The sequence below is a fragment of the Pteropus alecto genome, unplaced genomic scaffold (genome assembly GCF_000325575.1).
Source record: "Pteropus alecto unplaced genomic scaffold, ASM32557v1 scaffold125, whole genome shotgun sequence".
Lineage (NCBI taxonomy): Eukaryota > Metazoa > Chordata > Mammalia > Chiroptera > Pteropodidae > Pteropus > Pteropus alecto.
In genome coordinates this window covers 8260683-8288432 of record NW_006436888.1, presented here as the reverse complement: position 1 = coordinate 8288432, position 27750 = coordinate 8260683, and the positions used below count along the sequence as shown (strand labels likewise).

The following is a 27750-nucleotide window of genomic DNA, read 5'->3' as shown; positions in this document are numbered from 1 at the left end:
TGGCCCGTGAGCAGGGCTGAGAGGACCCGGTTCTGCCTGTGACTTGCTGTGTGATCTTCGATGAGTTACTTAATCCTTTTGGAGGCAGCGAAATGATACTCCCCACATTAAGTCTCTGCGAGGATTGAAAACGGCAGAGGGTCTAACCACATGGCATCCAAAGCGCCCTGCAAATGTCAGATGCCAGTACGCGAGTTCTGTAATTCTGGTGTCACATTCCGGGCGACCTAGAGTAGAAGTCGTGTGGGAAAAGCCACAGGTCATGTTTGAGTCCCATTCGGGCCACTTCCTAGCTGTGGATCTTGGGCAAATTAATCCGAACCTCTGGTTCTTCCTCTAAAATGGGGGCGGATAATTATGCCTCGATGGGTTATTCTGAGGATTAAATGAGAGAACGCCATGTAAAATCCGTCCCGGGTGCCTGACAGAGTCCCACAGCTGCTTACTCCCTCACAAGTAGTAAAAAATGGATCTGCTTGATCCCATGTAGCTCAGACTGAAATTTAATCAGATGAAGCGGGAGAAGATGCCCCGACCCAAACCGAAGTGGTCCATTGCAAGGCTCCCGTGTCTCCATTCATCTGCCCCTTCTCGCCCCATGTATTTTTAGATTGAAAATGTGAATGCAGATAAATAGACGTTTATGGAGCCTGAGTTATGAGTTGACCTGGCCGGAGATTTGGTAGTATGATTGACAGGAAGAGGGTAAAACTAGGCCCCCTGAAAACAAAGGATAACATATGCCGATCACACATTCTCAGGAGAGGAAAGGGTTATTAAATAGCAAAACTGGTTACATTTTTCTATTAAAAAACGGTTCTTTTTTGTTTTTTATTAACCTTTAAAATTAGTTTGGATAATTACAACCGAGTTTAATTCAGTTTGCAGAGTCTTTTTGGGAAAGAATAAAGAGAAATCATGCTAATCAATGCTTGGCACATAGTTGGTGCTTAATTAATATTTATTTTGGATGAACAGTGATTTGAAGGTCTTACGTTAGTAATGGCAGTGTTCGCTGCTGTGAGCACTGTGCTGACTTGGACGTAACAATATGTGGTTATGTTTTCCTGAATCAGTTCCTATCCTACTAATTAGATCTAAGCACATAATAATTAGAGCTAAACAGAAAATTGTAGAGCTTCCTTTTAATTTTACCACTCCAAGTTGTTGATCAAATATATTCCCAATAAGATTTAGCAATTTGACGTGCTGTTATACCAACTTATTTTGAACAGTTTGGTCTAGAGGTTGAGAGATTAATCATAATCAACTTGATTGAATAACAGTGTGATTACCCACAGAACCGAAATTATTTAATTTTTATTAATTATGAATCAAAATAAAACGGATACATCATTTCTAGGTTAGAGTTAATAAAGTTACAATTCACCTTGCAGAAGTCAGCATTGTGTTCTAAGAAAAAGGTCAAATACATCTCTTTGGATTAAAAAAAAGAAAGGATTTGGTAATGTGAATCCCGATTTTTTGAAATCAGACCTGCAAACAAGAATTCTACTTTTTGCCAGATTAAACGAATGAGCATTTCTGTACATTTAAGAAAGTTTTAGTTAAATTATACTATGTCTCTAAAATTATTATTTGGAAAATTTTTGAAGGTTGACTGTAAAAGATGGTCCATTCACTAGAATAAGAGCTGTCAGCCAAGCAAGTCATCTGTCAGTCTCAAGAGCTTCACTGGTTATTTTTATTGTGAAGGAGCTTAGAAAATTATTCCGTAAAGTCATATATCATACATGCGTATTTTGCTAGATAATGATAATGAAATGTTCCACTGTATTTGGTTGACACTTCCAGTTTGCAATGTCACAGTTTAACTGTTTGCATTAAATACTGAGATGCGTTTGAAACCAGTGTATACCTACTGTTATTGTTAACTAAAGATACTATTACAATCCTTGTACAGAGACAAGGGTTTAACAACTGGCACATGTATTTATCTAATTACCATATCATTTATAGTTACTCCAAAAACATGAAAAACCAGCTTTTAATTAAAAAACAGTTTTATACAGTATAGCCATGTGAGCAGTTCTTTTCCAATGTAAAAGCAAAGTTACTTTTTATTACACTTTAACTGCAAAAAACTGAAATTTGAAAATGAGAGTTCTCAAAACATTTTGCCTGTTCGAGTTCCTAATATTCTTTTCCCAGTATTAAAATTGCCATCTTCATAATGCACAGTGGGAAAATTTACCCTTTGTATGTTTCTTAAAAACATCCAATTTATATTCAGCATGAACCTAAAATTCTGGAAATAGCACAGTTTAAAAACTGATTAAGGGGAACTCATTGGCCTGTCATACTCCCCTTCCTTTTGAACCCACGGCCGTACATCCCCATAAAGTGCTATATTTAGGAACTTGATTGAGACAGTGCTTACACGGCCATTTTCCTTTTCCCCCGAAAGCCTTCAGGCCAATTCACTGCTGCCTGATGCGGTATCAGAGCGGAAGACAGTTTTGTAGCAGTTACTTGTGCTGTTGAGAAGAGTCCTCCCCACCCCACCCCCATGCGTCCACATGCAGGACAAGCCACATGTATGTACATACGCATACGCTCTATATACCACAGGACAGCTGGTTCCTCGAGGACCGATAATCGACATCAGGCTGTGATCACACACAGAAATAGAAGCCGAGGTTTAATAATCTGTTATTATTGTTCAGATTTATATTTTAAATCGTTTTCTCAGAGATAGGACAGGTCACATACAGCTCAGGGTACGCCCATTGATGGAACACCTAGCGTAGTACAGTTTTTATAAAAGGCACCCTGCAAATGGTGGATATTTGAATTGAGAATAGATTTTAGAGTTTCACCTCTACATTCAGAACTGTACACATCATGGAAGGTTTTAAAAAATGAGAAGAAAACCGCTTTAAGAGAAGAGAGAAGGGAAGGCGGCGAGGGCTCCTGAGTTGTGGAGTTCTGTGCTTTAAAGTTTTATGGCCCGTGGCCCCTCCCTCGGAGGATGAAGTGTGGGGTGCGTAAGCACCTGAAGTTACAAGGGTTTTATAGGGTGTAATTAATAAGGACTTTCTTTGAACTTTCTCCCAGTTGAACACATTTTTGGTTTCATAGCAAGGTTTTTAAAAAGTTTAATTTTATTTACTATCAAATTAAAATTTTGGATTCTTAAAAGCAGCCAGTTTTGAAGTTTTTCAAGTTTTTATACTGCTCATAGAAATAGAGGATGGGCATTATAATTCAATTGGTTGTGTGGTTCATGGACCAAATAAGATTTAGTACGCTAACACTCTCCTAAGCTCCTCCTATAAAATATCTCCATATGATGTAGTAAATTTTTTTAGACTTTATTTCTATGCCCAGTATTTTCCTGTTAAGATCTTTTCCTTGAGAAGAAATGTGTAAATCAGATGAAAAATGTTTGGAGAGGATTTTATTGTGACTGTAGAAGATATTTATTCTTTTATGTTTTTTACATATTCAAAAAAATAGACTATGCTAAACATTAGAGTAAATGACTCGGAAAATAAGTCGTATTTCACCTTTACCTTTATTAACTAAGACCTGTATGCCTACATAAGGCTGTTTAATTGTGAGATATTTTAAATCATTGGATGACAGTAAATTCTATAGGGACTTGTGCCTGGAGGAGAGTTAGAGGTTATCGATTCTCCTTGATTTGGGAAAACCGAAAATATTAAGTAACTTACCCAAGGTCACACAATTAGAAAGTAGCAGAACTGGGCCAGAATCCTGGACTCTTAATTTGGAGTTCAGCGTTTTTATTATACCTTGCTAATATCAGAAGAAGTTGTCTCATCTGAGACTTTCTGGAGCAAATTGTCTCTAGTGTTTAATGAATTGCTCCTTAGAACCTGGTTATGCATTGTACCCCTTGGATGTTGGGGCTTCCATTTAGTGTTCAAGAAAATCGGAGTGGGTAATTTGAAACTTTGACCTAAATTATGCCCCCAAACTGGCAAGAACTTTTGAGCTAGGCAAAGGGATCCTGTTATAGCAATGAAACAGGAAATGATATGCAAATTAATAAATGAATGAAATCCTACATAAAGGAAATGATCTCTTCTAGAAAGTATCAGAGAGATCAATTATCAGATAGTGAGACATACCATCAAGTCTGAAAGTAATGGACTTTTACTAATTTGGGAGAGTTGTATTTTGATGAACTGTATTAACGGTATGATATGTATATGTAAATCAAGTTAATTAAAATGGTATGTTTTTGCATGTAGGCTAGAATGGCCAGCCTCTGTACTACCTAGATAGCTAACTGCAGATTCGAATTCCTTACGCTTATAAGATTTGTAATTTGCTTTCGAAAGGAGAGGTCTCATTTGTATTCTAGGGGATGAAGTAGTATTAGTTTATGAATACAAGAGTTGTATTTTATTATAATTCTTCTTCCCTAAAAAACTGAAAACTGTTTCAACTGGTCAGTAGAAGATTTCTGGGTTTTGTGAGGTTCAGTCATTTCGCAATTTTGATGTACTTCAGGGAATCCTGGTGAAAGAATCTTTAAAAGTAAGGCCTGGCCTCGGGCAGCTGCTGGGGTAGTCCCTGTCCGCTTGCTTGCCTGACTTTAGAGCCTCTGGACCAGATCCTGCTGCCATCTGTCCCTTAAGTGTGCAAACGGGTGTCGTAACTAAGAGGAGCGGGGCCCCTGGTCTCACGCTGACTAAACTGAGCTGCGTTTCTGACCTTGCCAGTATACTTTACAGGAGATTTTCTCTATTATTTTCTCTGAATTTATTGTTTTCTTCTTTATAGATGATCATGGGAACAGCAATAGTAGTCATGTAAAAATCTTTTTACCGAAAAAGCTGCTTGAATGTCTGCCGAAATGTTCAAGTTTACCCAAAGAGAGGCACCGTTGGAACACTAATGAGGTAGATAAATTTCTATTTTTAGGGGTGTAATTTCTTGAAGGGCAAAACTTCTTAGGTCATTTTGCATAGTACTATTTTATATTAGCTTTAAATTCAAAATATTGAACTAGGAAGTTGTAAATGAGAATATAAATCTGGATTTGACAGAAACCGATATGTTTTCCTGAACTATCTCTGATCTGCTTGGCTTGCGTTGAAACTATAAACTGTGCACGCTGACTGACTTACTAAGGTGGCATGAGTTCCTATATTTGTGTTTTCCTGCATTTTGGCGTCTTGCATTTGGTGATTAACTCTGCCTGCATCTCCATGGAACATCAGTGTGTATGTCATGAATGAGTAAAGACACAGCCCAGTGTCCACACGACGTGCAGCGTCTTGACGGTGTGACGTTTCCATAGAACTGGGGAGGGCGGGCATCTTACTAGCAAAACGGCTCTTAGGCCTCTGTGGTGAAGGGAGTTTGCGTGGAGAATGAAGTGGTTAACCATGACGATAGGAATTTTTACAAAGCATGAAGGCTGTGTGGTAGATTGTATATCTGGCATCGCATTAGAAAGAAGGTTGATGAAGTAGATGAAGCTGATGAAGTAGAATGAATAAAAAGTTTTATTTTTTGGACGATCTTTTTTGTAGATCTTAATTGGGGGAGTTTTAATAGGAGGGATGGATTGCTTTGTCTTATTCTGAAATCTGAATATTTGAATTTAGGGTAATACCCATTTAGTGTGGTCATGAGAATTGGCTGTGTGTCCATCACTTTGGGAATTTTATTCCTTTAATTCAAATGGCTGGAATTACTGGTTTTGCAGAGTTGGTCTAAATCAGTTGGTGTTGCTGGTTCAACATTTACTTCCAAGTTTAGTTAAATATAACACCCAGCCCTGTATCGGGCGCGCAGTTCGTTAAGAGAGATGAGAAGACAATCGTTGCAGCCTGTTTACCCTTATTTTTTTTAAAGATTATTTCGCTCTTCTTGATGCTTTGATTTGAGTTATAGAATGCTTTGATTTGAGTTATAAGAGGTTACATGGATGAAGGTCTCTATACTTATCCTAGCTGACAGATTTACATGCTCACTAGAACCTCAAAGCTTTGTTACCTTATCTCAACTGATTTAAATTTTTTTAAAGTATATATATTTGATTATTTGCATAAATTACATTTTCCCCTCAGAATGCTTTGCTTTGGCAAACGTTAGCTAGTTTAGAGGCCTATTGTTTTAATCAGTCATTTATTAACTATTTCAAACATTTTAGACAGGAAAACAAAGTAAATATGCTGAAAATTAGTCTTCATCGTAGATCGTTACTCTATCAGCAAAATAGTATGACTTGGGAGCCATTCAGGAGGTCACAGCTAGGTCTTGAATTATTTAAAACCTCAGTGTGTTTCTTAGCGTTCCCTGAAACATGGATTCGAGACCATAGTATTATATATTAGCTCCAGTTTATTTATAAATGTAACAAAACACATAACAGCGATGTATTTTATTCAGCGTTATAGTTTATATGAAATTGGCCATTTTTTAAATTATGACTTGAAATTATATTTGAAACCGGCAGTTGCTTAATGAATTAAAATCGGTGGTCTTAAGAATCTTATAAAGCTGGAGGTAACAGTGTCAGAAACTTATTTGGTGGATTATTTAGGCCATCGGTTTTCAAACCTCTTTGGTTTGTAGCTTCTGAGCGTAACCCTTCCACTTTCCTGTGTGTGTTTACCTCTAAATTTTTGACATGTTCCATTTTAATATTTTAGATACATTATCAAACACCCAGTGAGGCATATTTATAAAAGACAAGGTTGAAAGGAAAACAGAAGTAGTTCTGTGTTTCGTCCCGGGACCCCAGGACACAGAAGTTCCTGGAAACCACTGGCTTAGGTCACGTGATGCTGAAGTCCAAGTGCAAAGCGGGAAACCACGCCCTCTGTGCCCCGCGAGGTGTGAAGCCAGGCCCGAGGCGTGCAGACCCCTGTCGGAACACGGGAGGGGAATGTGCTCCTGAGGGCCAGCGGTGGCAGCGGAGGGTGGCAGCAGAGGGGACTCGGCTGGCAGCGGCGAGGCATACACGCGTTCCCGGTGATCCTTCTCTCGGTTACTTGTCAGCTCAACCCCGAGAAGCGAATTGGAGGGCCGGCCCACGTTTCTGCGTGGAGGACCTGGCCTTCTTTTCTTGTCTGTTTTTGGCTTTGGGAAAAATAGGAGAATCTTAGAGCGACAGCAGAAGGCGCAGATTAGGAGCTGTTGTTAACTCTGGTGGTGTGTGGCCATGGGGACTGTCACTTTTTTTTTTGACTGGCTTGGGAAGCAGGAGGAATGAAACCATCAGTGCCCCGATTCGGCACTCCTTTGATCTGCTGGGCGTTGTCATCTTCCCACGTCCTCAGCCTGCCATCCTTCGTGTTGGCACCAAAATCTGAAGGAAACGTACTTCGTGGACTCGCCTCACGGGCTTGGTGGCCCTTTGGAAGGCAGAGTGCCTTTAGTCAGGTGTCGCCATGCTGCCACCGTGAGGGGCCCGGGGTCCCTCTGGAGGGGGAGCAGAGCGCTGTGTTTGATGGGGGACCTCTTGAAGTGGTCGGCTGGTGTTCAGGAGCTGTTGCGTGGAACAGCGTTTCTTTAGGTCCCCCTCACGGGGACAAGGCACTGTCACTGGGAGAGGCGTTTGGGAACAAGAGCAGTCGAGAGCACGGCTGATTCGTGTTTTCCATCTAACTCTCTGCACAGCATATGTTCGCGATGTAGACTGGTGGCCGGAGATGCCTGTGTGAGATGTCAGCTGTCATCTGTGTCCATGTCCGTGTCCCACGTCTCTCCCCCTCTCTCCCTCTCTCCTGGGTGTGCACAGTTGAATTCCTGGGTATAATGTGACCCCTCTGTACTTTGGAGAAATTCCTTTACTCAGAACTGTGTTTTAATATTTGCGATTATTTGAGAAGACCCAACTTTTATGCTGTGTGTACTTGGTGAGAGAGGGAGAGTGAGTTCGTGCTCGTTCAGATGCTGCCATTTATGGAGCACTCGTTCTTTGCTGGTGACCGGGTGCCGTATATAATTATTTCTAAGCCTTATAACAGTCTTACAAGATGCGTCATATTTCCATTTACAGACGAGGGCGGGTTGGTAAAAAGTGGTTATGTAATCTGGTCGAGATAGGACACTTGATAGGGGCTGTCTCCCTGAGCTTAATTCTTCTGCGTTGCTTGTTAATTCTTAGGAACGTTCATTCTGTTGTGTGTTGACTAGGCTTTTAAAGACCCGTGACCATGTTACTGTGCTCAGCAGAACCAGCCTGTGGTTTGGTTTTGGATTAGTTTGTGGGTCCTTAAGCACACATTTGGTAAAGCTGAAAGGAAGACTGTTAGGTGGTAGAGAGGTCTCGAGGCCTAGTTAAGCTGCTCTTGATCTTTCTAACTCTCTGGGATAGGTAGAAGCTCCTGCCCTTCTTGAATGCTATTTGCAATTGCAAAATAAGCGTCTCTAAAAACAAATCAGTTTTAGAAGACGCTTTCTGCACCACACACACGCTTCTCGCAGGTTCTGAAGTCAATAAAGGACATGGTAACATAATCATGGCAGCTAACGTTTATCGAATAGCTACTGTATGCTAGATGTTACAGGGTCCTTCACATGAATAACCTCCTTTACTGCTTGAATTAATCCTGCGCGATAGGTTTTGTGACTGTCGTCATAGCATAGATGAAGAAATTTGGGTGGTGGGACTGGGTGCGGTCCCCCAGCCTGAGTTTGGAGCCTCAGCCCGCTACAGTTCTGTCCTCAGGAATATTTTCCAACACTTGCCCAAGGTCCTGCAGCTGTTGAGTGGCTTCTCTTTCTTTTCGTTTTATAGACTTGTTCGGCTTCTTTGTAGTTTGCATTTTCAAGTATTACACATAAACTTAATGTATTTTTGCATGAAGATTTAAAAAAACACCAAAACCTCATTTCTTAGGGCAGCACTTTTGGTTGTTAATAGTGAATATTAATATGTGGGCTCCAGGTAATGAAGAAGATATATTAAAAGTAAAAATTTTGTACCTCTGGGTAACTGGAGGTTAGGCTTGATTTTTATATCCAGGGCAGGGGAGAAAGAATGTATTAAACACAGAGCACATTTGTCAGAGAACCAACTCTTATTTATAATCAGCTTGGTATTCACATCTTCATTAGGTGAACGGTTATAAGGTTTATGCATGTTAAGTTAATATTTTTAAGGCCCAGAGCCAGAAATTATTATGCTAATGCAACCTTCTGATTGCACAAATGACTACTTCGTAATTACACATATTAGTACTCCATATACGTTGTGGGGACTGAAATTTCTTTTGTTTAGTCGTTAATTAGCTGTTTGACTTAAAGTAGCGCTCCAGCCTTCTGCGGTCGCCAAGTCTGAGTTTCCAGCGGCGTCCCCACCAAGGCAAAGCTGAGGGAGGACCACGGACCCGTCGTAACGAACGTCTGCCCCTTGAATGCATTCTGGTCATTTTTCTGTGCTATTGTTTTTGAACTATTGATGCTCGTTTGTTTTTTTCTCTAATATAAAGTTTCTCTGAGTAAGCAAACAAAATAGAAATCTGGTTCGTGCTGATCTTTAAGTCACGTCAAAGGTTTTTAGTTGGTGGCAGCTTTAGTTTTAATGGTCAGAGTGTCAGTGTACAGAGCAGTGTGGATGCAGACGGGTGTATTTGAAGCCAAACCCCAGAACCCGAAGGAACCCCCCCTCCCCGAAATATAAAGCTTTTTATAGGGAGAGAATCCCTCTTTTAAATCCTGAATACTTTTTTCCAACTTTTTATATTTAGGCAAGAAAAATAAACTTGAAGACCATGAGAATTATTAAATTATATTTCATCGAAGTTGTTTGGTTTTAACAAGAAGCCACCTTACCTTTTAAAATGTCTTTAATCATCTTTTTTTTGTGCGTATAGGCATATGTTCTTGAGTGTTTTTGTATTTTTGATTCTTCTCTTTGTATAACTTACAAAGTTCTACGTTTAGGGAAGTGATTTTTCAGTGATTGGTTTTGCTAGTGGAGTTATATGTTATCTTTTTGCAGCATAGACCCACATTTTTGGGGGGATCACTTAGGACTCCTCAAATTTCCAAAATGTGAACTGAACTGAAGTGCGTGTAACACTCCAATTGCACCGGCGGAGGACGCATTTCCGCCCTGATGGCTTGGGGAGCAGTTACCCCGAGGCGCGGCGTTCCCCCACCCGCATTGGCAGTGCCCACGTGGGAATACTCCGAGCAGGGCCTCTGTCCAGGCGGGGCCCTCCCGCTTACCTCGCACATCGGAAGATGCAGATGTGAGCGCAGAGGGCCAGGTTTGAGAGCGACACCATTTGATTTTTGAATGCAGTATCTGGTACCAAACTTCAAATTAAATGTGAGGATTTTGTAGCAGTTGGGTTAATACAGTTCGTCTGTTGGACTTAGTTCGAAGCGAGGCGAAGGGACCACAGTCCAAGGGCGTGTGTGCCCCTCCGCCGGACAGCCTGCATCGGTGGTGGCGGCAGAGGCAGAGGGGACGTTGGAGTAAGGCAAGGCCGGTGAGGAGGGATCAGTGCAGGGAGGTCTGGCCCCGATGAATGCCTGGTAAGAGCAGCGGATCTTACCTGCAGAGAGTAGAATAATGTTTCTAAACTTCGAATAAGATGCCGAAGAACTTTTTATTTAAAGCAAGAGAATTCCTGTGGACCCACCTCAGTTTTGACCAGAACTCTTTTTATTATGATATTACTTTAAAATATAGCACTTAGAAGAATACTTGGCCCATGGCCAGTGTTCAGTAAATATTTGTCGAATGGATGAAATATGTAAAAACACAGAAAACTTAGTATAAATTTCTTAATTCTTGGAGCTCTTATATAAATATCGAACTCAAATAGATACATACATTGCATAAAAAGAAACCACAAAACTAATAAAATTTATATTAACAACATTAATTAAATGCAGTGGATGACTTGCCAAAACTAAATTGTCTCTTGCAACATGAGTATAATACTGACTGTTCTCAGGCAGGTTCTTTTGAATTTGACACGTGGCTCTGTCACGTGCCCTGAAATCACCCCACCCCTGTCTCCCACTGAACTATTCGGAAACTGCTTTTTGCTCAGCAAGCATTTTTACGTGTCTGCCTAACGTTAGGCCTTGGCGCAGATATATCATTTATTCTTAAGTTCACTTCTGGTTCTTGTCGTTAGTCCAAGAACAACTTAAATGACCCTGCCGGGTACCCAGGCGATTGTCATCACTGGTCATAAACTTGAGCAGTGAATTTGTGTGTTCGAATACGTTTGCTATGGGCTTTGCTCTTTCAGATTGTAAATTAAATTCAGATGGGTAGTTCAGACTTTTTACTGAACCCAAGATCACTGATCTCTTGGAGAGGGTAAGGACACGGAAGTGGCAGGTGTCGTCTCGGCTCTGCCACCAGTCAGCTGGGTGTCCGGTGAGACACCTGCCTGGCCTCTCTGGAGTCTTTGGTGGTTGTGCTGAGACGTTTAGAGGTTCGCCTTCCGCATGGCTCCCCGTGTGGGCTAGGTCACGGTCGCTTTCGGAGTCGTTGGGGACTGTGGGAACTTCAGGTAGGTGTAGCTTGGCAGTCCATTTATTTTTTACTGTTAATCATCTCTTCATTCACTTTTGTTTTCCAAATGTGCAATGCAGTGGTCTTTAGTGAAGACACCATGATCTGATTGTACTACATTCATCAGTCGACAGCTAGGAGGGTTCTATCCTCTAGACTTGGTGGGGGTGGCACCCTCAGGGGCACGCAGCCCCTTTTCAGGCTTCCAGGTTCTTCTGTAGTATCTTCTCCAAGTTTCATGACCTGTCTCGCACTGGACTTGAAATTTGAGCAGTGTCCTTTTTGCCCAGGTCTTAACATATAGCGCTGTTTCCTGAGATTGTTTTTAAAAAAATATTAAAGTGCAAACAAGGATCCAGTTTGGTCCCATGTTTTTCTGAGTTGGATGGAAAGGGCTTAAGTGGAGTTTCTAGTTGCATTAAAACTGTGCATTGTGTGGACTCTTTATCGATGGGCTTCGTGGGGCTAAAATGTCCCACCTTTGTCAGTGGTGGTGGGAGACGGTGGTGGTGGTACCTTTCCCTAAGGGGAAGCTGAGAGGGACGAGGGAGAGCACAGTAAGGCTGGCGCTCCTTAGCTTAGTGGTTTTCAGGCCGAGCTGCACCTGGACACTGGCCTTGTTAAAACGCAGGTGGCTGGGCTCCGCCCCCGAGGGGAGGTCTGGGGTAGAGGCTGGGTGGGCGCCATTTCTACCAAGTTTCAGAGAAACCCACCTGGATGAAGAAGCCCAGCCTCCTAGGACTTTCCGATGCAGTCTGAGCTCTGCTGCCTCCACGGCTCAGGTGCGTCTGGTGCTGCGGCTGCAGCTGAGCTGTCCGGGGTCCCCTTCTCTAGTCTCACGCACCTGCGAGGCAGGGAGTCGGACGTTCGGCATTGACCTAGCGTATTCGTTACTGTCTGGTTGCAGAGGAAGCCCTTTCCGAGTATGGGTGGCAGTGGTAGGGGGGTGTGGAGGCATAGTCCAATTTCTGTGATCTTTTTTGAAGAGGTAGCACGATGGATAATCTCCACCTTTTCCATCTTCGTAACACATAGCTGAAAATAGCAGAACCCTAAAGCCGAATCTCATTCTACCTGCCTGCCTACCTGTCTACCCGCTTTCCAGTCTTTCCAGCACTACCTACCAAACGTTCCTAATGATAAATTCTGTTTTCTTGGTAGTTATGAAGTTCAGTTGAAGATTTTAAAAGAAGTTCCTGAAATATGACCTAAGTTTCCAGTTTTAATGCTTTTAGAAAGCTGGAAAAAATGGAGAAAAAAATCACAAAGAGAAGTCCTTTCTAGGTGGTCGAGAAAGCACAGGGGTGGGCTGGGGTGAGCGCAGCGACAGCTGAGTGTGTGCGTGGGACAGCGCTTCCTCCGTGCGGGAGAATATCGTGAGCAGGTGTATGCGCTCCATGAGGCTTCTCAGACCTCCGTGGCTGTGTGTTCGTTGGGCTGCCGAGGGGTGGAGAGTAGAAATAAATGTAAAATTTAAAGAACCTGCAGTTTACGTTTGGGGAGAAATGAAGAAAGTAGGAGAAGCTCCAGCTCTGGGGCTTTGGACAGGATTGAGCAGGTGTATGTGTGTGTGTGTGCACACCTGCATCCAGGTGGGGCTACTGGGAGAGCCCAGGTGGAATTCTGAGGCAAGTTTCATCTAGCACTGAGTTCATTTCCCTATGATTCCAAAGGAATTTATGAGAAAAAGAGAGGTTCCAATGTCGAAGAAACCAGGAAGCTGAAAAGTAGCTTTACCTGGTCTAGGAAATAGAGCCACCTGAGCCTGAAGTCAGAGGGAGCAGGTGACTGAGGGCCTCGCCTTCTCGGATGGCTGCGGCAGAAGCACTTGAACCCAGGCCACACCTGCAATTTTTTGCTGTTTACTCTTTTCAAATAAGATTTTTTTTAGAGCAGTCTGAAGTTCACAGCACATTGAGGGGAAGGTTCAGTAAGTTCTCATTTATGCCCTGCTCCCACATGGGCCCAGCCTTCCCCACTGTCAGCATCTCTCACCGGGGTGGGACATTAAAGTCGAGGAACCTGCGTCGACACATCATCACTGCCCAAAGTGCATCCAGGTGTGTGTGTGTGTGTGTTAAGGTTCACTCTTGACGTTGTCCACGCTGTGGGTTTAGACGAACGTAGAATGACACGTGTTCGTCATTGTGGCACAGATTTGTTTTGCTGTCCTCCGCACTCTACTGTTTATCCTCCAGCCCTTGGGAATCACTGACCTTTTCACTGTCTCTATAATTTTGCCTTTTCCAGAATGCCGTACAGTTGGAATCATGCAGCAGGTAGCCTTTTCAGATTGGCTTCTTTCACTTCGTAATAGGCCTTGTAGGTTCTTCCATGGCTTTTCATGGGCCAGTAGCTCATTTCCATTTAGCGCTAAAGAATATTGCACTGTCTGGATGGACCACAGTTTGTTTATCCACTCACCTACTGAAAGACATCTTGGCTGCTTCCAGGTTTTGGCAAATATGAATAAAGCTGATATAAAGATTTGTGTGCAGATTTTTGTGTGGACATAAGTTTTCCACTACTTTTAGTAAATACCAAGGAGTGCGATTGCTAGATTGTATAGTAAGAGTATATTTAGTTTTGTAAGAAACTGCCAAACAGTCTCTGCAGAGTGTCTGTACCATTTTTACAGTCCCACTAGCAATGACTGAGATTTCCGCTGCTCCATGTTCTCGTCAGCATTTGGCGTTGTCAGGTGTTCCGGATTTTGGCCATTCTAATAGGTATACCTCGTTGTTTTAATTTGCATTTCCTTGATGGCGTATGATGTGGAGCATCTTTTCATACGCTTACTTGCCATCTGGATATCTTCTCTGATGAAGTCTGTAGCCCATTTTAAAAATCAGGTTGTTTGCTTATTGAATTTTAAGACTTCTTTGTGTATCTTGGATGACGGTCCTTTGTCAGATGTGTTTTGCAAATGTTGTCTCCCAGTCTGTGGCTTGGCTTGTCATTCTCTTGAAAATGTCTTTCATAGGGCCGAAATTTTTAATTTTAATTAAGTCCAGCTTATCAGTTGTTTCTTTCACAGAGTGTGCCTTTGCTATTGTAATGTTACACCCAAGGTTATCTAGTTTTCCTCCGATGGTATCTTCAGGAGCTTTCTAGTTTTACATTTTACATTTAGGTCTGTGATTGAGCTGATTTTTGCAAAGGATGTGAGGTCCGCGTCTTGATTCGTTGTCGTGCATGTGGGGGTCCAGTTGTCCCAGTGCCGTTCGTCGAAAAGACTGTTCTGTTGCATCGTCTTTGCTACTTCGTCAAAGATCAGTTGACTGTATTTACGTGGCTGTTTCTGGGCTCTCTGTTCCGCATCATTGATCTATTTGTCGCTTCTTTTGACGACACCACGCTGTCTTGATTATCGTAGCTTTAGAGTAAGTCTTGAAGTCGGGTCATGTCAGTCCCCTGACTTTGTTCCTCTCATTCAGTGTCGAGTTGACTATTCTGAGTCTTTTGCCTCTCCATGTAAACTTTAGAATCTGTTTGTTGATACTCACAAAACAACTTGCCGAGATTTTGATTAGAATTGCGTTGAATCTATAGATCAAGTCGAGAAGAACTGACATCTTGACAATATTGAGTCTTGCTATCCAGGGACATGGAATATCTGTCCGTTTATTTAGTTCTTTGATTAGTTCATTCATCAGAGTTTTGTAGTTTTCTTCATATAGATCGTGTATATATTTTGTTAGATATACATCTAATTATTTCATTTTTGAGGGGTGCTAATGTATTGTGTTCTAAAATTCAAATTCCACTTGCTCATTATTGGTGTACAGGAAAGCGATAGACCTTTGGATATTAACCATGTTCCAGGAGTTTTTCAGAAGGCCAAGCCTTTTGAAAAAAAGAAAGACCATCATTCTGTGTGTGTCTCTGCCTGAAGTAGTTCCCTCTTTAAGAGGTCAGTGTGGGTAGCGCTGCAGGGAAGGGGTCAGTCCCAATGCAGAAGGCCCAGGCCACGGCGTCCAGTGCGGGGGACAGGAGCTATTCGGAGAGGCTGACTAGGAGGGAGCCTGTCCCGTTGGAAGCTGGTTCTTAGAAAGGGCTGCGAAAGGCTGCTTTTCAGAAAGGGGAGGGCGGGAAACGCTTAACCGTATTTACCTTTTTAAAAATTAAAAATTGAAAGAAAGGGAAAATGCTGTCTGCTTTCCATTTCTGAGAAAGGATACATTAAAATATCTTGAAATTAAGCAGGATCTATAAAACTGAGGTCAGAGTATAGTCATTTCCCGTTTTTCCTGACAGGTCTTTAAACTACGTAGTGACAGAGCCGCCTTTCCTGGCATCGGTCGACAGTCGTTAATGCGTATGTTAAAATTTCATTTTATATTTATACTGTTGCACAAAATTTAGACTTCCTAACTCTGTTTTATTTAAGAATCATTTTTGTTAAATGCTTTAATTATTATTAATCAAATTTTTATATTTAAGCATTTCCAGTAATTTTTAACAATCCATTCCTCAGGCAGTTCAGAGAACCTGCTGTGTGATGATTATGTATTTTTTATTTCATAAATGAGGTCAGCGAGACATAAGTGTTTGAGAATTAGCATCTATCATCATCTACTATGCTGCGTAATTCTGTTCTTTTCATTGTGTTCTGTCTGGTTGCCCCTGCTGGACCATAAGGTCTGGGCGGACAGCAGTCTGCCATCTGCTCTGTTTGCTGATGGACCCGGGGCACTTAGAACAGTGCCTCCCACTTAGCGTTTGTTGAATGAATGAATGAAGAATTGAACAACAGATGTCATTTAGGTCTGCTACTCAAGAGTGCTGCTAGTACTTTGTCTCTGAATCAGGTAGGCAGCCTGGCTTGGTGGCTCCAGACACATCCGTGGGAGCTGCCCCTGAAAGCCTGATGATGTGGAGGAGAAGGCAAAGTGCAGGTTCCCAGGCCACGGACTGGAGGGCTGAGGCCAGCGCACTCAGTCCTTCATCTGGGACACGGTGGTCAGATAAGCCGCTCCTGTCTCAGGCGGGAGTGACGGGGGGACAGGAAGCGAACGCGGCCTCTGGGGAGGGGCCCTTGTCCTGTGGAGCCGTGAGCCTGGGAGAGGGACGACCCCGGCCCCGCTCCCGGTTCACTCACTGCCTACCGGATCACCCAGAGCCTACCACCAGCGACAGCTGACTCTTTCGGTAATGTCTTCAGATGTTTTTCTGTGCTGCTGTGGCCATATATATTTTTTTACTTGTTAACCTAGTACTGTAGTTGTAGGTTCGTGGCCCGGCTTTTCTCTTAACGTGTCGTGTGTGTCTTAGGTGACAGTGATCCATGGCATCGTGTCTGTTGTGACTACATGTTAGTATTCCCTTGAATTTCATGCCGTCATTTATGTATTTAGCAATACTTTCGAGGGTCTGATATGTGCCAGGCACTGGATGAGGAAGCCGAGGACACCAGATAGGCAAGTTCTTATGCTTATGGGGTTTATACTTTAGAGGAAAAGACAGTACCTAAGGATTTCAGAGATGCTAAGAACAAAACGGGATAGGTTACTGAGATGTGAGCGCTTCGGGTGGGCTGATTATGTAAGGCCTTTCTTTAGACGTGACGTTTGCGCTGAGCTCTGGGTGGTAAAAGGGGCCTAGGCACTGGGCGATCGAGGCAGAGGAGCATTTTAGGCAGGGGAATAGTGAGTGCAAAGGCCCTGAGGCAGGACTGCCTTCGGTTTGAGGAACAGTGATTACTCTTCGTGGCTGGAGCAGAGTGAGCATCTGGGAGGTGAGCCAGGCAGTCGGCAGGGGCTCGGTCTCGCAGGCACAAAGACTTGGAGTTTCATTTCAAGAGTAATAAGAAGTCATTGGAGGACGAGCCATCAGGAAGTGAGTGACATACGGATATTTTTGCAGAGCCTTCCTTGGCTGCTCTGTGGCTGACAGGGAGGGCAGACACCAGTCGGGAGGCTGTCGCAGTGATTGGTCGTCTTGGTAAGAGGTGACGGAAGCACACGAACACATCCTCGTTGTTAGGGTGGGATCCTTAGGCAGGGCCGCTGTCTCCCTGCCGCAGAGGGAGCGGTCAGAGATTGCTGAGAAGTGGGCTGCGACGAGGATGGAGAAGCCGCCCTTGGATTTGGGCACCTGGAGGCTCTTAGCGACCCTGACGAGTGGGGTCTGCGGACTGGCGGGTGCAGAGGCCCAGCTGGGGGCGCTGAAGAGCCAATGAGGTGGGGAGGCGGGGCTGCAGGTGTTGGTGGTTCTTGCCAGACAGATGTGGCTGGAGGAGCTGCAGAGGGAACGTGCAGTCGCTCTGGGGGAGGGGGAGGGCAGATGCAGGGCAGACCTCTGGGGGAGGGGTGTGAGTGTGGTGTCTGATGGAATTGGTTACCTGGATGAAGACCCTGAGTGAAACCTAGAAGTGCTTTATAGAGGTGGACATATCTGAAGAAAGAATTGATACGGTGATTTTGAAAGAAGAAGCAGGACGTGACTGCTGACCCTTCCGGTCGCTCCCGGGTCGCTGGACACACCACACCACTGTCAGCAGCCACTGCAGCCCCGCCCCCACCCTCCCATGGGTGGTTGGCCAGATCTCTGAGGTCGACGTAGAACTTCTGCCTTTTAAATCTATTGGCCGCGTCCACCAAACAGGTCCCTGCCCTGCGGACTGCTTCCGGAGGACCCATCTTACCAGTAATGGGGCATCAAGCTGCTATCTCCCGGAGGCCAGGCAGCCCGTGCATGTGGCTCTCACTCTTCCGGGGCTCCCAGGGACTCTGACCAGATGCTCGACCCTCTGTCTGCCTCACTGTCCTGGCCACCTGCTGTAGCTGACCAGGGTTTCCGGCTGTGACCCGGTTACCCCGCACCTCCCAAGCTAATGACCCACTGGCTTCACGCCCTCATGCCTGGGGGCGTGCGAGCTGCCACATGAGTCCCTCTTTTCTGTTTTTCTTACCCAGGGTCCACAGCGCCTGCGCGCTCCCTTACAAACACCCTGGCTTTGCTGCCCGCCCCCTGCCCCCCCGTCGGACCCCGCTGCAGAAATCCAGTCCCCAACGAGCCCTGTCTGCTGGCTTCTCTGTGTCTGCACCCACGCAGCTCAGCGTTGCCGGGGACAACAAGATAATGAACCAGACGTGTATCTCTCTGTACCTTCTTGATCACCAGCCTCCGGTGGGCAGCTGTCACCTCCCCCAGTTTTCTAGGGTTCAGCACCGACGCACCAGTTGGGAGTCTCCAGGACCGCTTTGTCCTCTCCGCCTTCTCCACGCTGGCCCAGCCCCGTCGTCATCACCACCAGCCCGTCCCACGGGGCCCGCCTGTTCACACGGGCTCTGGACCCAGCCTCCCTCTCAAGGACGTCGGTCCAGCGGTCGCCTTGCTTCTCCTGCTTCGTAATCCCTCCATTTCTCCCAGATCATTCAGGCTCACGTGCACAGGCCCCCTGGGTGACAAAAAATAAGCAGCCTCCCTCTCCATCAGTAGTAGCCCCGTTTATTAAAATCCTCAATGTCAAAACTTCTCAAGAAAGTCCTGTACTTGCCCGTTACCCTCCAGCTCTCCCGTCCATCTTCCCCAGCATCATACAAACCGCCGAACCCAGCGGGCACTCCGTGGCCTCTTAACAGTTTCCAGCGTAGTCGCCCGTCGGCGGACGCTTCTTTTGCCTCTTGGGCCTCCTCCCCTCAGCCCCCCGAGTCAGACCTTCCTTCTCAGTCCAGCCTTTCAGAGGTGCAGTTCGTTGGGGCCCCGCCCCACAGCGGCTCTCGTACACAGCCCCGGCACCATCTCTGTGGCCCAAGTTCAGCCTGGCTTTTCCTCAGACACTTACGCAGATGCCTCGCGGTCTGACAAGCCGTCCCAAACTGAACTCTGATTCTGTCGCCAGATCTGCCGCCCTGCAGCTGTCCTCATTTTCCTCTGGCTTCCACCACCGAGTCTGCCTCCACCTGTCTCGGAGTGAAGACGCCTGTGGACGCCTTCTCAGACTCAGGTCTTGGGGCAAAGCATATACATACGGGTTACGGAGGAGGCCAGATGTGTCGAAACAGTTATCCAAATATTAATAAAACGCAGCTTTGTGTGGTATGACGATGTATGTACACTGCAGATCTAGTGCTGGGTCTGTAACTACCATAAAATGAAGAAGTGATAAACACCAATGATACTTCATATCATGAAATCAGTAATAGGGATAAAAATATCTGAGATTTCAGAGTCACAGGTACTGCCTGTGTTACTGAAGTTTGTTGCCTATATTCACAATTGAACAAAATATTGTATTTAGTTGGAGGTTAATAAAGTAAGGATGTAGCTCTTTTCTCATCCAGGTTCATGGACCCCCTGTGTGGTCTTCACGTAATCCCTCCATTTCCCCGTCATCCCTGTCCCCGCTGCTTACCTGGACACCACAGGAGCATCCCGTGTGACTCGCCTCTACTCTGGACCTCCTCTAGTTTATTCTCCCCACAGCAGCCAGAATTATCTTCTTAAAATAGTCAAACGCAAAGCGTTATCCTCTTCAGCGTTATCCTCTTCTGTTGCTTTCCACCGTTTTCTGGATATACATTTGAACACGTTAAGATGGCCGCCGAACCCCGGCCCAGTCTGGCCTCATCTCGGGTCCTCAGCCCTTCGCTGGCTGAGCGGCAGCCACGCTCTTCTCCACTTCTTCAGTTGTGCTTTGTCCTTTGTCCTTCCTATCGTGTGTTACCCACGGTAATCTGTTGCTGCTTTACAGTATTACCATGAACTTGGCGGCGTTAAACACCGTACGTCTGCTGTCTCACAGTTCTGCGGGCGCGGGCTCCAGGCACGGCTGAGCTGGGCCCTCTGCTGTAGGGTCTCCTCCGGCTGTAGTCGGGATGTCTGTCGGCCGGGGCTGGGGTCTCATCTGAGGGCTCGATTGTAGAGCCCTCCTGCCAGCTGATGGGGTTGTTGGCAGCATTCAGTGCCCGGTGAGCTGTTGGGCTGCGGGCTCAGTTTTCCCGCGGGTTCGCAGCTGAACACAGTCGTCAGCTCCTCGGTTCTCGAGCCTCCTCAACATGGCTACGCGGCTTAAAGCCAGCGAGGGAGAGGGAGCCCTAGCAAGAAGGATGCCGCAGTCTCACGTGATGTAATCACACATGCAGCCACTGGCGTCCCCTCACTTGGCTGTGTTCTCATACTTTAAAATCAGCTCACAAGTCCTATCCACACTCGGGGGGAGGTGTTTACACGAGAGGCCGGTTTCGAGTCCTCAGTCCCCTCCCACCTGCCTTCCATCCCAGCCATGTATAGTTGGCGCATCCTTGAAAGAAAAAGAGAAAATTTCCAGGTCCCTGTCCAGAGTGATGATGCTCAGACCGAAGCCCTGTGGGGTGCGGGGCTACGTCTCCCTCCTAAAGAAAATTTCCAGGTCCCTGTCCAGAGTGATGATGCTCAGACCGAAGCCCAGTGGGGGGCGGGGCTACGTCTACCTCCTAACGAACTTCCGGCCTCAGGAGTGGCGATGAGGCGCTTCCCATGGGGTAGGTTGAAACAAGGGGAGAAGGTGACTTTCCCAGGTGTCTTCTCGTCCCTCCTTTTCTTTCTTTCCTCCATTCACAAGTCGTTTACAGAATCCCTGCCGCACGCCAGGTGCGGAGGTTATAACAGGATGCACAGGGCTGGAGCTTGCAGTTTGGAGCTGTGTGTTTCTCAGCTGAGCGTTAGTTCTTAAACTGGAAGGTCTGGCAGTTTTGAAACTTAAAAGGCATTTTAATAGCAGCTGAACCATTTTCTTCAAACATAAACTTATGGAGAACCCGAATCTGTGAAACAGACAAAAGTGGAAACGGGGGGTCAAGGCCACCTGCCTCCTCCTGTGAGTGCTGGGGACCCTGGGAGCGAAGCAGGTCAGGACATGTCTGCGGGGGTCCCAACCAGACTGTGGCTCAGGGAGCTGGCACCTGGAGGGCGCAAGGCCGGCTTAATGCAGCACCTTGCTCGCTCCGTGGGCTGGCAGCTGTTAGACGGGGCTGCTGCTGACCCTTTAAAGGGCATTCAGAAATATGTGGGGGCACTTTCTGGGTGTTGTAGCGAGTACGTCTGCGTGGCGGGTGTTCTTCTGTATTAAATACTAAAAATGCTTTCGCTCAGTCCTTGCGCCCAGACTAGTGCTGTTTCTGTATGTTGTTGGTTCTCACCCCTGCTGCGTATTGGAATCAGCCTCTTGGTCCCACCGAGGCTCGGGCCCCAGCCCAGACCAGTTAACCTGGGGTCTCGGGGGTGGGGCCCAGGCTGGAGTGTATAGAGAGCTCCGTAGGAGATTCTGCAGTGCAGTAGGACTGAGAATCACCGCCTCGGTCTCCTGTTGACTGCTTTCACAAGTCTGCATTGCAATTAAACAATCGTAGTTGAAAGCAAGCCATAGGAGACCTGGCGGGAGCATTCGTAAGAGACGCGTGGGCTTGATGAAGTGTATAGTTACTGTCTCCGAGCACAGATCCCTGGACCTAGCTGATGCTTCTGCGTCTGGACGACACTCAGAGTCGGCATCCGTTAGGGCAGAGGTTGTCCGCGTCTTCCTGCCGTGGCCTTCCATATCCTTTTCCTTTCTGAATAGTTCAGCCCAATACGATGAAGCACCTCTTTGTAACATATCGTTTTCTTCTTCTTCCCGTCGTCCATCTCCATCAATTAGCTACTCTTCTGTCCATTCCTTAAGGTTCTTACACGGCTGTGTCATTCCCCCCAGTCCCAAAACGTGACCACGTGCATTCCTGATGAAGTGGGCGTCCAGCCTGGGAAGACGCCTCATCTTACAAGACGATCAGTTTCTGAGGAACTTCAGGTGTTAGAAAACTTTATATTGTAGGCTTAGTCAGGGAAAGATCTGGAAAAATGAACAAGAGGTCAGCTCGGGCTTGATGTAGGGAGTTCTCAGAGTAGACACTGGCTACTAACGGCCTCATAATTTTTTCATCGAGGGTAGTCTTATTAGTAGGAGAGTAATTTGTCACCATCTTCATTATAAATTTCCAGATTTTTTTCTCTATGTTGGTTCTGACACTGACATAATCCCACAATGTCAACAAACTTAGTATGGTTTTTAAAGTATTTTATGACTATGTAGTGAAGATTAATGTCACTTAGCCTTCCGTCCTTTACCAGAGGAGGCGTTCCCTCTGAGCCCACTGCTTACCTTCTGGTTTTCTCCCCGCGTGACTTTTTTGTATTATTTGTCTGTACCACTGAACGATCCGCCTGTGATTTCTGTGAATTGGTGCCAGTCTTAACGGTTTCGCCCTCTGTCTTTTCACGCTGATGAGATAGTGTTGGAAATACAGTGTAATCTTTGGTCAGGTTGACTTCTTTAATTTTTAAAACATGGGCTGGAAATGTTATGTGTTATTATGTGTGTGTGTGTGTGCGCGTGTGTGTGTGCTCGATGCATGTGGATACGTGTTGCATGTGTGTATATGTGTACATAGTCTGTTCTGTGTTGGGGTGAGGACTGGCATGAGTGTAGGGGTGCTCGTGGTCTGGGGTGTACTCTTACGCTAGCGTACACAGCTTAATGCACAGCACCGACGCCCTGAGAGCCTGCGCTGGGCCCGGCGCCTCCCCTCCCGTCCGCTGTGTCTGCAGCACTGGGCCTCTGGGGTGATCGTGCTCGCTTTATTGGGATGGTTTGGAGAGTTCAGTGAATTAACAGGTACAACAGCTGATATAGTACACTGCACAACATTACTTCACTTGCCCACATGTGTAGTGAATGTATGTTAAATAAGACAGAAAGCACGAACTGTGTGTAAACGGTGGTCGATGTGTAGGATCACATTGAGTTCTGTTTCTCAAGACACCATTAAGTGAATGAAACGTCGGGTCAGAGTGGGATTGGCCAACAGGGGCCTCTAATCAGGGCATTTCGGGAAGTCCTGTGCGTCAGAGAAAGACAGACCAGCCAGTAGGAAAATGGGCAAGAGACAGGAACAGGCACTTCACAGGTGGTCCACAGACACAGGGAGAGGGCTGAACCTCGTGAGTCATCAGGGGAATGTAAAATGAAGCCACAGCCAGACGCCATCATACAACCAGGTGGCTAAAGTCCAAGAGACAGTGGGGAGCTGGCAAGGAGCAGAGCAGCGGGAGCGCCCCCACGCAGTTGAGGGCCGTCTATGCCAGTGTGGACAACTGGACGGACGTCAGGTGCCAGAGCCCTTCTGCTCCTGACGTGTGTCCCCAGCAGAAACGCATGCGCACGGCTGTTCTTGGGTGGACTCCACATTCCTCAAAACCAGAAACAGCCCAAATGCTCGCCCACGACAATGGGAAAGTTACTGTGGTCGCTTCATGTCATGTTAACCACGGCTGTGGAGAGGGGAGAACCAATGCCGTGTCCAAGACATGAAAAACTCACAAGCATAATGTGGCGTGAAAGGAACCAGCCTTTCGCTTCTCTGAAGCAGGAAGAATTCATTCACAGGCTGAAGTCCCGAATAGTTAGTTACCTTTGGAGAACGGGGCGGGTGTATCGGGAGGCTTCTGGGGGGCTGATGATGTTCTTTCCGTTTCTTGATCGTGAGTGTGATATGTGAGCATAGACACAGACACTATGATTTGTCCTCTTTCCTGTTTGGATGCCATTTCCATGAAAAGTTCATTGAAACAGTGTAGCGTAAAGAAGATTTTAAGAGCAACGAGAAATGCGCATAGAGCCGTACCCAGCAGCGTGGAGGGATCTCTCAAGATACAGCGTTCGATCCTGTTGTAAAGTTTGAAAAAAGTCAGCTCTGAGCTCCCTTTAGGGAGACAGAAGTAGCTGGCGCGTACCGGCCCGGGGAGCACGCGCACCGCGAGTGCCGGGCACTAGGGGGGTGTTTATCCCGGGAAGGGGACCGTTCGCAACCATGGGAAAAGCTGGGAAAATAGAGCCCGGGGAGGAACAAGGAGGTCAGGGAAGGGTCACCTCCTGGGCACTGGGCTGGGTGGCCAGGCAGCTTGTGAGGCTCTGGGAAGCCTGTGTGACCAGCTGCCGGAGCGGGCCGCAGAGGAACCTGGGAAAAGATGCCACCTCTGCGAGGCTATCACTTCCATCATTCCGCCCCCAGCATCCAGTGGGAGGTGGGGCATGGGGGCTCGGAGGGCCGTGGGGTCCTCTCTAGGTCAGCCGGGCGGCAGTTGGGGACCATCCGATCTCGGCAGGAACGTGTTCCAGAGGGAACATGTGGACAGGCTGGACCCCTCTGGCATCTTGGTTTGTGTCTGTCACCACCTCGGACCGCACAGGCTGCAGAGAATGAAGGCTGTGCCACTTGTACCTCGAAGTCTTGGGCTGACCCCGAGATGGGATCCTGGGAGGTTCCAGCTTCCCTACATCGCTAGAAACTGCCACACTGATGGTGGCACTCCTCTGGGGCCACCCTGAGGTGCTCCGTGGTTTGTGAGTGGGACCTAATACAGCCGTTACTGAAACGAAAACTACCCCATCGAAAACTAAAGAAAAGCGAGGAAGTAATTAGTATCCAAGTCAGATACTGGTTATCTCCGTGTTACAGTTACTGAAGCCACCCTCTCGGACACGCTTGTGTCTTTCCAGAGCGCCAGGTGTATCGAGTGGAACCTTCTCAGATAAACCGATCGGGTACCCGCGCAGATTAACACACAGCACGCACACGGGACGGCCAGAGTCTCATGCGACAGCGCGAAGGAGGAGAGTCCTTAGCGTCTCCGAAACGAGCTCTGCGTCCTGGGGTGCGCGGAGCTTCGCGTGGGGTCCAAGGCAGTGGCTACGGCCGGCAGGAGGTCATCGTCGCCGGCTCTAGCGCATCATCCGTGCTGCTGGTCAGGCTTGAGCCCCGCCTGTCTGAGGTGTTCAGCTCCTATGGCCCTTACCTGGTGGGGTCCCATGCGGATCCTCCTGCAGGCGGGGCCGAGTCTCTGGGGTTGGGGTGGCGGGTCACACCCTAGGGGCCTTCCCGTTAGGCGAGTCGACATCACTGGCGTGGCGCCCAGGGCGCCCGTTCTGTAAAGTCCGGGAAGTGTTCATTCCTTCTGCGCACTGCTCTTTGGGAGAGAGGAGGGCAGTGAAGAGGAGTTTCTGGAGGTTAGGAAACGTCTTGTTTGGGCCGCGGTCTCCGCAAGCGCTCACCCCTCATGCAGTCTCCCGAAAAGCACACTGCAGAGCGCGCGCAGACGTCGATCCGCGGTGTCGGGGAGCAGTGAGGGCGGGAGCAGAAGTGCTCTCTGAAGTCACGGGCACGGCCTGCAGCGGTCGTTTTCGAGCTGCTTCGCGATTAGACGTTAACGTGGGTGATTTAAATGCGCCTGTTTGAGATCTGGCAGATTCAGGGTAGCGGTTGCTCCTTACGGTTTGTATCTGGACCTTTGAACTGTTATTCGTAGAGAAGCCACAGGGAGTGGTGGGTCCTTGTTACTAAGGTTACCAAGTGTCCTGACAGGCCAGGGAGTGTTTTGAAAATTGGTTAATGGGATATTTCCATCACTTTTCACTGTACATATTTGACATTAGAATTTGAACTAAAGATTTCTTTGTACTTAAAAGTAGATTTTACAGATTCTTTAAAACGTTCATATCATATGTGTTTTGATAATCTGAGAGCAAAACAATCTCATCATCTAGAACGTACTGGAAAACGCCCTTACCCACTCTCCATTTACATGGAGCCACTGTTCGTCTGAATGTTTGTTACGGCTCTTCTTCTTCTCTCTGCAACGAGGAAGCGATCGCCCAAATGAAGAGAGGGATGCAGCTTTCCTGCCCGGGGCTGGAGTTGTACCTGCTTAGGAATGGATGTGAAGGTTTTTACAAAAGTCCAAAAACAGTATCTTGGCCCATCTGTATGCAAAGACTGGAAAAACTTTTGCAGTAGTTGTGTAGAGTTTTAGCTTCTTTTGGTATAGAACCTAAATAGCATGTTTTTTGAATGAGATAATTTAACTTAACTCACAGGAGCTCCCGAACCGTTATTTCTGCATAGGTTAAACTGATAACGTAAAGCCTCATTCGTATTATTTATAGTGCCTCTGAACTAGAGAACTTCAGAGACGTATTTGTTACAGAATGAGGTTCTTAGGGTTTTATGATGAGTCAAGTGTCGCTCTTTATAGTTATCCATTAAGAAATACATTTTTGATAGTTTTTATAAACCAATTTGATTATTGAGCATTATTTCTGTGAATCTATTTGTTCAGTGACCATTTCGAGTGCCTCCTGTATGTCCCAAGACCCGAGGTAGTCCTGGCCATGTGGAAGTACATAAAAGGTGGTCACAGTCATACAGGGAAGACAGACATAAAAAATCATTGCGATATGGTATGCTAGGGACCTCAGGGAGTTATGAAATGTGTGTGTACAAGATAAATTGGAGGCATATAAGTGGTGGGCGTTTTATAAAATCGGACACTGAGGCTGCATTGGGAAGATGGTTGGGAGCGTGCTGGGCAAAGAGAATCAGCAAGACGACTCTCCAGGCCGAGGGAGCTGCACGTGCCAAGACAGGGAAGGCTGTGGTGTGAGTGCTCGGGCCTTAGGTGTGGCCGGCGCCGGGTGTGACAGGCAGGGGGCCGAGTGGGCGTTGGTGGGACTGGCAGCAGCCAGAGCGCTGAGGCCTGCGTGCCGTGCGGGTTGGCCTTCTGACCTCGTAAGTCATAGGGGTCAGCGGAAAGATTTTAAGCCGAAAAGCGAAATTACCAGCTTTTCATTTTACAGTCACTCTCTGGGCAGTTGAGGGCGTGGTTTGGAGGGCATTGGAGATCCGCGGAGGAACCCAGCCAGAGGTCACGAAGGCCTGTTTGAAGGCGGCGGCGGCAGGGAAGGCTCTGACCAGGGCGCTGGAACGGGGCGGGGGGCGCTGTAGTGTAACCGCTAAGACTCGGCGGCAGGGAAGGCTCTGACCAGGGCGCTGGAATGGGGGGCTGTAGCGTAACCACTGAGATGTGATGGCGATGGAGAGGAGGAGTCCCTGAGATTCAGGCTCGAGTGACAGTGGCACCGTAGGTCCCGAAGTACAGGAAGCAGGGCAGTTCCCGGAGACATTGGACTTTTCTACTAGTGTGGGCGAGCTTAGAGCGCCGGCGGAGCAGCTAGGCGGAGATCCCAGGGAGCAGCTGGGCACAGGCCTGGGGACCCGAAGGGAATATTCAGGGAAGCCGGCGGCGCAGGCGGATTTCCTGGGGAGGGAGGGAGAGAGGAAGGATGAGAGGAGAGAGAGGTCGCGGGCGTGGACTGCTTCCCCATCCTCCCTGGGAAATGAGAGAAGGCGAGAATAGGAAGGAAATCGGAAATCGAGTGTGTGGAGACTCGGAAGGAATAG

The 27750-nt window shown here is 46.8% G+C and overlaps 1 protein-coding gene across 4 annotated transcripts in view; it reads left to right on the top strand.

Moving 5' to 3' along the window:
* Nucleotides 1–27750, top strand: part of LOC107195854 (calmodulin-binding transcription activator 1-like) — a 72149-nt gene that overhangs the window by 26061 nt on the left and 18338 nt on the right. For 3 of the 4 annotated variants that reach the window (XM_025048578.1, XM_025048580.1, XM_025048579.1), the window contains exons 3-4: nucleotides 4777–4895; nucleotides 15752–15812. In XM_025048578.1, the coding sequence (XP_024904346.1) occupies nucleotides 4777–4895; nucleotides 15752–15812 (180 nt within the window). The remainder of the gene's footprint in view (nucleotides 1–4776; nucleotides 4896–15751; nucleotides 15813–27750) is intronic. The other variant, XM_025048581.1, reaches the window with a different exon arrangement.